Here is a 12,772-nt window from a genome sequence, read left to right as displayed (position 1 = left end):
TAAAGTTTGAAGAAAAACTATACTCCTTGAAAGGGAAAAGAAAGTGAATAACCATACATAACTAAAAGAGAGAAGGAAAAAAGCTGTCCTCGTCTACACAAGAACAGGTCTCCACATGGCATGATTTTGTACAGTCACGTCAACTTATAAACTACCTCACCATCTTATAATCTTTACACCATAAAAAGGCTTGTATAGTCATAATTTCATTTTATCTCCTCTGCAGGGGCCTCAGGTCATGAGCCTCGTCTCACCTTAAATTCTTTGTATAGACTTAAAGCTACAAAATGTACAGTTCTGCAGTACAACCGACAACTTTATTTCCAACTGGCTACAACCCATCTTCATAGATAGGAACCATAACCTCTTCATTTGGAAAAAGGAACAAGAACAAGAAGCAGCAGCAGCAGCTCACACTAGCCTCAGTTAGCTGTACAATATTATTTTTCTAAGCCACCTAAACAGGTTGGGGAGACTGAGCTGCAATTCTCCTTTCTGCAACAAATTATACACGTAACCTTTCATAAACTATCTAACATTTTGGATGAAACGTAAAATACAAATATACGAAGGAATCACATGGTACCTCCAGCAGCAACAAGTTTCTCTACACGTGCAACGATGTGCTTCCCATAGGTGTACTTCTTCAATGCATTTAAATGAACCTTAATTCGTGAAAGAATCAGTTCGCGCTGCTGATCATCACACGTTTCCAGCACCTTTTGTACAACGTAATTTGCAAACTGATCTTTCATCATGGCCTGTACATAGAACAATATCATTACAATTTTACTGAAAGAATTATTGAGCAGATATAAACTGCCTTGTCCCAGAACAGAAGCAGTTATGTGACCAAAGTCCAAGACTGGAAATGTGAAAACTTTTCTGTTCGATCACATTAAGGAGACGTTGAATAGAAAAAAGGTCTACAGATGTCGTGAGCCAAGTTCATGCAATTGCACTAAAAATCATGAAAATAATTTCTGATCACTTATCATGGTATTGAACCTAAAAGTAGGCTACACTGGCCTAACAGGATGCATTGGCATTGCCTTATAATTTTGCATCAAATAGTGGTAGAGGGATATATAAGAAAGAGAAAGTTCAACAAACCTGAAGAGGCTCATTTTCATCTGTGGAGCCAAGCATCTCGTGTACTAGTAATTGGCGCTCAGAAGGACCTCCAAAGGTCAAACATTTCTCCACAACATTGGACGCAAACTTCTGTTGACTCATCTGAACAATCTTGCCTGCTAATTCCTTTATTATAGAAGAGCGCTCATGAGGCTTCCCATGCTCCAGAACATGCTGTTTTCAGGGAGGGAAGAAATCATAAGCAAGAAATCAACCCATATACATGCTAAATTGTTACACTAGAGAAGAAGTATTATGGACAGAAAGCCTCTATCACATGTGAAAAAGAACCAACCTTCACGGCATTTCAGAAACATAAATAAGCAGGGCAAGAAGCTATTAAATAAAGTCACAGTTTCACAAACAAAGAATTATAAGTGAAAACAATTGTCACTGATGTGTTATTCGAAAAAAATACACATAAAATTAGGTTGATAATCATAAACAAGAAAAAGCAAAAAGTTTCTGGTTAAAAAGGTTCATTGTAAAACCTATTGATCACAACACTGTAGGCAAAGGTAAGAAGCCTGCCCAAGGAAATTACAATTTTTGGGACTACAGTCAAAGGTCATATACTATTTCAACTATCAGACTTGCAGCCAAGGGTCAGAGCATGCTAAAGTAAACCAAACAATCATGAGAGCCATAAAAATACACTTCAAGTAACCATGACAACAAGAAGCCAACCTGTCTAAAAAAAAGAAAAAAAGTATAAACCTGAACAACGTAGTTGCCATACTGGTCCTGAGCTAACATACTAACTGCCCCTAAAATTTCGTCCATAACTTTCTGCTGTGTTGTAGGATCTTTGCAGTGCTCCAGTACTCTCTGTTGCATAAAAGGCATCTTATATGACAAATGATCTTAGATACAAACAAGAGTGACGTAACCAGTGAAGAGGCCTAACCTGTATCACACGGCAACCATATGGATGGGTTGAGAGCGTAACGACTTGATCAAAGAAAGTTGAGACAATAAAATGGATTGCATCTTCAGGGACGCATTCAATACACTTCTGAATGACATGGTTACCATTCTGATCACGTACACAGCGCATGACATTACCATCAAGCTCTTGCACCATCTCTATCTTCTGGTCCAGATCAACAACTTCGATGGCCTAAACAGGGATACATAATTGAACAAACAAAATTGATAATTGAACAAAAACAATTATAACACACTCAGAAAATTAGATAGACAAACATATACGCGTAGACTAAATGCCACCTTTCATTGTCCATACCTTCTGGATGACTCGGCAACCATACATTTGAAGGCTCAGTGTCAGAACATGCCCAAGAAGTTTGTTGGCCAATTCTCTTCTCTGGGCTGCAAGTCCATGCTCAAAAAACTGCAATATAGCATACAGTACTACACTTTTAGTTATGAGAAAAATGCTTAAGAGATTCATTTCCCTCAGCCCATTCATGTATCTAAATGAGTTCTTACATCATAGATACAAAGAAGGTAATCTGAAAAACATTACACTAGGTGTCAGATAGACATCATAAAAACAGCTTTTCTATCATTTACAAACCATTACTCAAAAAACATTCATCAAAGACAATAACAAATTAAAAGATTAACGATTACCTTTTGAACCACATAATTACCAAAGACATCAGTCATCAAAGCAAGGGCATGTGGCATGATTTCCTGATAAACCATGTTTTTTTCTTCAGTATTAGCTGTTTCAAGCTTTTGTTGAATAAATCGGCTCCCATATTGATCAGCACTGTCAATGATAATAGAGCAATCAACATTATTATTTTCGGGATGGAAGCATAAGAATAAGATCAATAGGAAAAAAATACCTGAATTCAACAACGTGACCAGCAATTTCAGAAAGCTCAAAACACTTTGTTTTGTTGCTTTTAAACTCCTCCAACAGAGAAGAAGCAAAACTTTCATCAATGTTCCCAGTATCTACATGCCAAGGTCCCATTACCCCAGCTAAATTCCTCATTCCAGAAGCAAAACGCATATTCAGTTCATTGTGCCTAACAGGACTTCCAGGTCCTACTGGAGAAGTCGACACAACAGAGTTTGCCATTGGACTTCCTGGATAAGACAACCCAACACCATATGCAGGATTTCCATAATAACCATGAGGAGTGGAGCTTCCTGATTTACCACCCAGTGGTACATTGTATTGAGATTTCTGAGGTGAGAGAATAGACCCAAGATAAGCTTTCTGAAGCTCAAGTAAGTTCATGTATGAATTACCTAAGTAGGTCCTGTCGACAGAGGGGTCACTAAGAGCACCAAGTTGTGCTGCATACTCAGATGTTCTCAGGTACTGATAATACATGGGATCAACAAAAGGGGCCTGGAGAGCAGTGCCTGGAATTTGATTTCCCATCCTACCAAGATTGTGCACATCAGATGGAGCAGTAGCTCCAGAAGCCAAACCACTTCCAAGAATTCTCGTGTCCATTCCGGGGACTGCCATTGCCGATGCTGCAGCAACCGTTTCAAACAATGGAGGCAGATTACCAGTGCCCAGTTGATTAGTCATCAAGGATGCCAATGCTGGATTTCCAGCATATCCACTCATACCGTAGTTACTAAATGACGAATTTGTACCATCTAAAGGCTGGTACTGAGGAGGCAAACTACCTCCTCTACTAAAATGGGAGGTAGGTGATCCTTTGAAATATGAGTTATTGGAAGGAACATTAGACTTTTGTAGCTCAACCTGCCTGTCCAAGGATGCATTGTTAGGATTAGGATCAGATACGCTCCTGCTCTTACTTGAATTTTGAAAGTGAGCTGATTCAGATTTCTTTAAATAAGCATGTTGCTTCCCATGATCTTGACCTCCTTGCCTACCAAAAAGATATCTCCGGTGATTATCAACATCTGATTCAACCTGTGATGGCAAATGATTATCACCATCTAACATGTCATCTGCTGACAAATTCATCGCTGACAATGCTGCCATAAGATCTGATGACCCATTGATTCCAGATGAAACACCATCAAATCCATCTGGACTGGAAACACCTCTCTTGTCAGAAGCATTGGCTCTGCCACCACCAATAGGTGTGATGCAGGGACTGGGAGCCCTAGCAACGTGCTGTGGATCAGGAGTAGTGCTTCGCGATAAGGAAGACCCCACTGCAGCAGCATAAGAATATGAAGCTGGCAGACCAGTATTTTGGGAAGCAGATGATCCTTGAACATTCGTTCCTGGCCTTGGTGCATCTGTGGTCGTAGACTCCCGGCGTACGTGAGGCAACTCCGCTTCAGCAGAACTAATGATATCATTGTCATCAAATGCATTACGACTGGCTGGACGAGAAGGAGGGCCCGTAACAGAGGTATTACGTACCAAATCATCCTGCACAGTTACTCTTTTTAAATGACGAGCAGAAGAAAAAAGGATATGAAAATAAAGAAACCCAAGAAAGGGATCATAGAAAATATAATTTAAATTCAATACAGAAATGTCAACAATTGATATTAGCCAGAGAAACAAATATTATTACACAAACTTTTAAAATGCCAAGAAATACAAATAATTATCAGCATATACAAAATAATCAAAGTTATAGCAAAAATCACAGACTACGAGATGAAAATCAACACAAGTCATGTAAATACTCTGGGTACGGGCAGAAGAAAGAAGCATATGAAAATAAAGAAATCCAAGAAAGTGGTCAAAACAAATATAATATGAATTCAATACAGAAATGTCAAGAATTGATATTACCAAGAAAAACAAAAGCTATGACACAAAAACTCTTTAAATGCAAAGGCATGCAAATAATTATCTGAATATAAGATAAATTCAAAGTTATAGCAAAAAAATTCAAAATGCAAGATCAAAATCAACACGAGTCACTAAATACTCTGCATCATATAACGATCTATCAAAATTAATGGGTGTAAGTCAAGCTTGAGCACGAAACTGTAACTGTCAGAGAAAAGAAGGGCTCATAGAACAAAGTTTAGCAACAAAGACTTTCCACAAATTTGGTTGTAACAAAAACAGATATAGGTAATGCAGTTACATAATCTGTTAGCTGCACTAACAGGCTGATGATGAATCCTTTGCAACTGAAAATCTGACTGTCACTTTGATTAAAATCTATTTTAATATATTTTATAGAATTTTAATGGTAATGATGTCATCATGTGATAAACTGGCTGGAGACTGTAAGGTATGTCAACACCGAACATGCTACAGTTGACAATATAGTACTACAGTTTACAGTACAGAGATACACAGTCTATGCAATACAGCATGCCTTATGACATACATGTCCACAGCTGAACATTAGAAAACTAAACACAAATGTGGTTCAAGAGGCTATAATGTGCCTAAAAAATGTATTGGTGAAAGCAACAAGTCAACCAGATGTGGCTAAACAATCAGTTCAAATAATTAGAACCAGTATACAACTAAAAGGATAACAATGATAAAGGATTGTCAGAACTCTGAAATATTTTTTTTTATGAATTCACAGTGTTATGCCGTCATCTTCCATCACAATAAGCACTATAAATAATGAAATAGGAACTAAAATCCAAAGACCGGAGCATGTCATCATTTAGCATTCCCTTCATCAAACTTGGCTTCCCTCAAAAATTACAATCATTAATCAGAACTTGTAAACAATACCACACATCAGAATATAAAAATTTATACTCAGCATAAAATAAACTATCAGAGATTATACCTAACCTCACAACAAGGCATCAATTAATCACATGTCAAAGATGATAACTCAAAATACCAAAATTACAAAATCCAGAAAATAGAAACAGATGCAACACGGAATCAATTAGTCAACCAATGGCAGAAGAAGCAAGCCACCTGGAAAATTTCTGCAAAACTCTTTTGTTTGCTCAGCCCTATTCCAGGCAAACCAATGAGTCCATCACCACCCCACTCTGCAGTACCTCTTGTTTTTTCATTATCCACTTCACTCTCTTGTTTCCTCATGTTAAAACCCGGGGGTGTAGAAAAGAAGGATCTACCACCAGTATCGTCAGCCCTGTTCACTTTCCTCCTATCTCCGATTCCACCCACAACTGACGAACCACCTTTAAGTCTTTGTTGAAACCTCCAATCCTCCTTTGACAGCAAAGGAGGTGGCAGCCTAGGATTCAAATTCACATTGGAGTAATAGTATGTAAGATAAGCTGGATCAGACCTTAGTTCTTCCTCGGAAACAATCCCATTCACATCCTTGGCCCCATGAAACTCCGAAAAGGCACCAGCACCACCAGCAGCACCGGCAACACCAGCACCACCAAACAACCCTCCCACAGCACTTAAAGAACCCTCCACGGTTGGAGGCGCTGATCCACTCCTAAATATATTAAGCTCTCTCTCACGATCATCAGCCTCTTGTCGGCGTTGCTCACGAAGCAACATCCCTATCTCCTTCTCCAGGTCATCTCCAAACGAACCCTCGTTACTACCCAGCATCGGTCTTCTTTCCAATTCAGACAACATTTTTCAAAGTCCCAACATGATCACCAACCTCATCGCACAGCTAAACTATAACACAACCCACCACCAGAAATCAAACCCTAACTTAAGAAAACCCAAAAACTCACACGTTCTCCACCGCATACCGTAAGCCGCCACGCTCCATATTAACAACTTCACACAATTATAACTGTCAGTTACTGGGAAGAAATGGGAAAAAGAAAAAAAATCAAGCTTTCTGTTAAAACTGCACCGAAAGCTGAAACCCAATAATCAAACACAAAAACAGACTGCAAAATTCACTCTATGTTCTCCGTAACTAGTTTCCATAATTATAGACAAGAAATTCCTAAAGGAACATGTTTCCCCAGTGGATAGTATATACAGAAAAGATAAAAGAAAGGTGTGAAAGAACAGGAGAGAATAGATAAGAAGTAGTGGGAAATGGTCCAGTGAGATCAAGAGAGGAAACAGCGAGAGAAATCAATCCGGCGGCTATTGGTTCTTACAAGAACCCTTAGGGTTTTGTTCCATTTAGAGGAGGATTAAATACAGTTGATGATAGGAGCAAAGCAAAGCCAAACCAAACTAAATATTTCTATTTTTTGCTTTTTTGCTTTTGTATTTTAAGTTATAAAGTTTCCATTTATTTGTGAATCTGAGAAATATCCAGAATATAATTTATGTATTTCCTAAACATTAGGGGTAATTGACCAAGTGATAACCGACTAATGCCATTGCCAAAAGAAAGAGAAATGGTGTTTATTTGTTTTTTGCTCCTGTTCCCATACCAGAAGCTTTCACACACTGACACGTTAGTGTATTAGATTCTCTGCATCAGTAAAATATAGCCCAAAATACAGTAAATTTCGAACCACTTACCCCTATTTCTTCACTTCAGTTAAACTCTTTCAATATGTGTTATTAAGAGTAGTATCATCATTTTAATTTTCACATTCTTACTTTCCTCTGTAACATATATTACTTCTAACACTCCTCTTTCCTGCTTTACATGCAATGGAACTAACGACACTGTTTGGTTTTTAAGCATGTTTGAGTCTTCCTACTATATTCCAAACACCTGTTAGTAAGTACTAATAAGTCCAGTTATTGGTTTATCAAACACTTTTGTTCTTCAGATTTACTTTCAAATACTAAATTCATGTACAAATAACCTAGTTTACATCGAAACAGAGGTTACTAAAAGTAGCATTCAGAGTCTTTTCCATGTTATCAAAATGTTACTCACTTTTAGCGGCGGAAAATGCTACATGTATTCTTTTTATTTTTCTTTACTATCTATTCAACAGTTAATAAAAGACTAATATTTTTGTTTTTTTATTCAATGTTTCTTATAAATAAAAATATTATTCTATTAGTGTTGAGTGGTTGTAGAAATAAAAAATAAAATATATTGCTTTTTTTTTTATAGATTTGAGATAAATTGAATGATGAATTTGAGAGGACAGATAGAAAATTGTATGTTTTTAAATGATACATAGATAAAAGTTAAATAATTTAAAGATAAAGTTTGTAAATGATTTTATGAATATGATAGTAAAATAAAATATTTTAATAGATAAAATTTTTAGATTACAATTTTATTCTATAGTTAAAATAATAAAATATTTTATTATCAATATTATTATCACTAATATTATTTTTATTTTTATAATGATTATTATTGATTAATAATGATAATAATAATACTTATTATCATTATTAATTATTAACAGTAATTATAAGTATTGATTTTTTTAATATTTTTTATTTCACAATTAATATTATTTCTATTTATGATCATATTATTATTTTATATTATTATTAAATTAATTATTATTAGTAAGATTATTATTAATAACTATTAACTATTATTAATAATAATAATTATTATTATTATTATGAAAACGCATGTCTATTATTTTTTTATGATAATAAAAAATAATGAAATTATAATTAAAAATATATAAATAACTTTTATATTTTAATCATAGATAATTTTTATTCAATTTAAAAAATTATTAAATCAAAAAGTTAAATTTTAAAAAAGTAAGAGTAAAATTAAAAATAATATGGGAAAAAAAATTAATCTTCTTTGTATAATAATATAGATTATTATTAAAGTTTAAATAATGTCTATTTTACAATTAATATTATTATTATAATTGATAGTAACACATCATAACATACTAGTGCAATTACATTAATCATGAGAAAAAAATGGAAAATTTTATTGAAAAAATCTATGAATTCTTCTGTTTGTTCCTTAAGTTGGTTAACATTTACATTCACATGGTGGAAACTTCTCTTCATATTTAGGGTCAAATTTGATAAATCATATTTTGCACATTTACTTTCACAACTTTCATCCCATGCATTTGTATGGCTTGTACACTCCACTAAATTTGTGAAAGAATTTATGCTTGTGACTACATGGAACCTTCGTACATAAGACATTCATCCTCGTATACATGTCCATGTTGCCTACATAGTTGATATTGATCATATTAAGTTTTTAACAATTTTGTAGAAAAATAGTGTGTCGATCCTATAGTAGTGTGTATTGAAAGAAATATCAACTCTATAATATTGCATGATGCAAGTGATTAGAATACGGTAAGGAAGTGATATCTTATTCGTCATGCATTTAAGCATGTGTTGCATAATATGATGTGACCAATCAATCAATATGCTAGAATATAATTGCATGATATGATGCATTGATCTAAGGACATTTACCCATACATGAGTTCCATTAAGACTCCTAAACAATCCTATTTCATAAAAAATAGTAGTGTAAAGCAAAATCGTGTGGTTCTTACATCTTCTAAACATATAGTATAATTGATGATATTGTTACCTTAAAGTATGGATAAACTTGACTATTCTTTAGGATATATAGATCAATCTCCGTCCATGATGACTGAACTAAAAACTCTTACTCCAACATTAAAACTGTGTTCATCATATTGTGAAAATGTCAACTAACACTTTGTATGGATCGATGAAAAAAAAGTATACACTTTGAGTATTGATGTTATGTCTCATGATGTATAGAAATTTAACAACTTGTTCCTCTACTGTTGATCGAAATGCATCATTAATTAACATAAATACAATAGGCAAATTACTTTTTCAATTCAATAAATACAGGATTTATTATGTGATCCTAATATTTCATAACTATATAACCCCTAATATTCCATAATTCTGCATTCCAATTAAATTCGCACTCCAATTAAGTTCCCGTATCAAAATACAAACATAAACAAATATATAGTGTAATAAATTTGTGAGTCTTTGTCATTATAAGATGTTTAGCTTTCTCCTATCCATCAAATATAAAGTTTAAACTCATACTTGACTCTCTGATAATTATTTATTACCAAAGTATTATTATCACCATAAAATTCACATAAACTAAATTAAGATCTCAACATGACTCTTAATAGTTTTAAATATCTTAAAAATACTCAGAAAACTATTTTTATGCATTTAATATATTTTTACAAATTTATACATTTAATAGAGACACCTAGAAAGCATCTAACAAGGACTTTGAAGAAAAATCAAGAAACCACATTTCCTCTCTTTTTTCAATAGGATTAGCTTCGTGTATACATAATTTTTTTATATAACTTTAAAGATTTATTCCCGTACAAGTTCCATGAAATAAATTTGGGGTTCTAGTAAGTAAATCCATCTTTTGAACTCCATTAATATATTTTTTGTGATGCATTGACATTTAATATATTTCATAATCATATCTCATAAAATAAATTGTTTATCTTATTAAAATTGGTGTCTAAACCATAGATATATGACATATAAGACTTGATACAATAATATTTATTTTACTCCTTTCATTCTTAATTTTTTAAAATGCTTTGATTAGGAGTTTCACTTTCCTCTTTCCTTACTAATCCTTCCTAAAAAAACATAGTAGAGTGAAATAAATAAATTAATTAAAAATCACAATAATTACTTCATATCATAAAATGGAAATATGATACAACACACCCCCTTCACGCCGAGGTATAGACATCTCGTGCGTGATAGTAGAAATTGGGTGGTCCGATAACGGCCCAATAGCGGGTGGAATAGAAGAATAGAATGCACACTTAGAACTCGCTAGGATAGGCTCTAACCATGGCTCTAATACCATGTTAGTAGTGGACTTTAAGCCTAACTCAACCCCAAAAAACCGGCTTGTAAGGTGAGGTTTGCACCTCATTTATATATTATAATTTGGCTTTATCTCTATTCGATGTGGGACTTCCAACACACCCCCTTCATGCCGAGGCATAGACATCTCGTGCGTGATAGTAGAAATTGGGTGGTCCGATAACGGCCCAATAGCGGGTGAAATAGAAGAATAGAATATCCACTTAGAACTCGCTGGGACAGACTCCAACTATGACTCTGATACCACATTAGAAGGTGGGTTTTAAGCCTAACTCAACCCCACAAAATCGGCTTGTAAGGTGAGGTTTGCAAGAAATGGGAGACATTTCAAGAACCAAGAGTAACCTATTGCCCCCAACATGTTTTGGATGTGGTAAAACTGGTCACATCAAGCCTAATTGTCAAATCTTCAAGCTAAAACAAAAATTAAAGGAAAAGAGTGAAGCCATAAGCTCAAGAAGAAAAATAATGCTTACATGTTCTAGGAGGACATGACTTTGAAGAAGAGACAATTTTTTGTCTAATGATTGATGCAGAATCAGAATCTTCTAAGAGCATTGTAAAGCTCTAAAACTATTGATGAAAATAACTATTATTAATTGCTTGATGTATTCAATGAATGAGAAAGCTAGAAAATTGTAATATTCAAATATTAGATATAAAGAGGAAAACAAATGATTGGATCATATATTAAAATAACTGGAGGATGAAATAAAAATTTGAAAACTAACTTAGAAGTTTTAGAAAAACTTCATAAAAACTGTCTTTAATTGTAAGAAAAGTGCACTTAGTTATGGGAATTTCCCAAAATAAATAGAAAGAATTAAGTGGTTGAAAAAATGTGAAACCTGACAATTTTAATGGATTAAATTACTTACATAATCGAGTAATCCTAATTGATTAATCTAGCAAGTTTAAAAAAATATGGCTAATGCATACTTTTTCTTTTACATCTTGTATCTTTCATTTTAACACTTTGAAATTCTAAAATAAATAGAACGTTTTTGAGAGAGTTTTGAGCATTTCATCTTTGCAGAAAATATTTTTATTGAAAAAGATTAGTGGAGTTTTCTTAACTATAAGTTTTGATTGTAATATCTTTATCTTTCATTCTGTATTGTATTTCACCTTTGTGTAAAAGGTTATGGTGATTGTGTGAAGCATCATTTAATTTTTTTGTTTCTTAAATAAAACTTCAAGGTTTTGTTTAGATCTTACTTTTAGATTATGTAAATGTACTTATAATCTAAATTTTTTATTTTAGTGAAATTTTTACCTAAAGCTGATAAAAAAACTAGATATAAATTTGTTAAAATCAAAGTGTAAAAATCTTTATGATATACTCTTTTTTTTATAACAAATTTCCTTTTAGTCTTTTTTTTTATTAATTTGAATCATAATAATCCATCTCATAATAATCTTGTTAATTAATTAAAATAGAATTTTCAAAATTATTTTAAAACATCAAAAGAAACCAGTGGAAAAGAAACAATTCACTCTCTCTTAGCTGTTCCTATTTTCACAAAAAAAGCTTCAGAGAAAATCAACAAGACTTCATTGAGTTTAAGAAAGGTCAACTAAAACAACCAAACACAGTGTATTGGACCGAGTCCGCTATAAAACTCAGATCTCAGTCAGACAAAAGAGTCAGATTTTTAAAACAATATTGAAGGCCATGCTTTAAATGCTTTCAATATTTTTCAATTAAGAAGAAAACCTCATTTGCCAACACCGAAAAAAAGTCAAACTACCATCAAATCTTGATTTCAGTAGATATTTACACCAAAATAATACAAAGCTACAGTTAAACTTTATCATTTCATTTAAAGAGCTTTAAGATGGAGCATATATCTGCACCAGGAACGTTGAAACTCTACAATCATTTTATATCACTCTTTCCTATATGCTTGTCCAACTTTTGGAGAACCATAATGATTTTTAGACGTGATTGATTGAAAACATAAAGAGTAGGAGTGATCATCGAAATGAGAGGAGAAAAAGGAAAGG

The 12,772-nt window shown here is 33.5% G+C and overlaps 1 protein-coding gene across 1 annotated transcript; it reads right to left on the bottom strand.

Annotated features, from left to right (window-relative positions):
- Positions 1–7,169, bottom strand: LOC124833774 (pumilio homolog 2-like). Its single transcript, XM_047308314.2, has 9 exons — positions 5,960–7,169; positions 2,952–4,480; positions 2,731–2,872; positions 2,381–2,488; positions 2,042–2,254; positions 1,852–1,962; positions 1,114–1,308; positions 587–761; positions 1–495 (listed from the first exon to the last, which is right to left on the bottom strand). Exons 1-9 carry the CDS (start codon positions 6,602–6,604, stop codon positions 458–460), a joined length of 3,156 nt encoding a protein of 1,051 aa, XP_047164270.2. The 5' UTR covers positions 6,605–7,169; the 3' UTR covers positions 1–457.
- Positions 7,170–12,772: the final 5,603 nt, after the last annotated feature.

The sequence above is a fragment of the Vigna umbellata genome, chromosome 3, assembly GCF_029865625.1.
Source record: "Vigna umbellata cultivar VRB3 chromosome 3, Vumbellata_1.0, whole genome shotgun sequence".
NCBI lineage: Eukaryota > Viridiplantae > Streptophyta > Magnoliopsida > Fabales > Fabaceae > Vigna > Vigna umbellata.
This window is presented reverse-complemented; position numbering and strand designations above follow the sequence as displayed.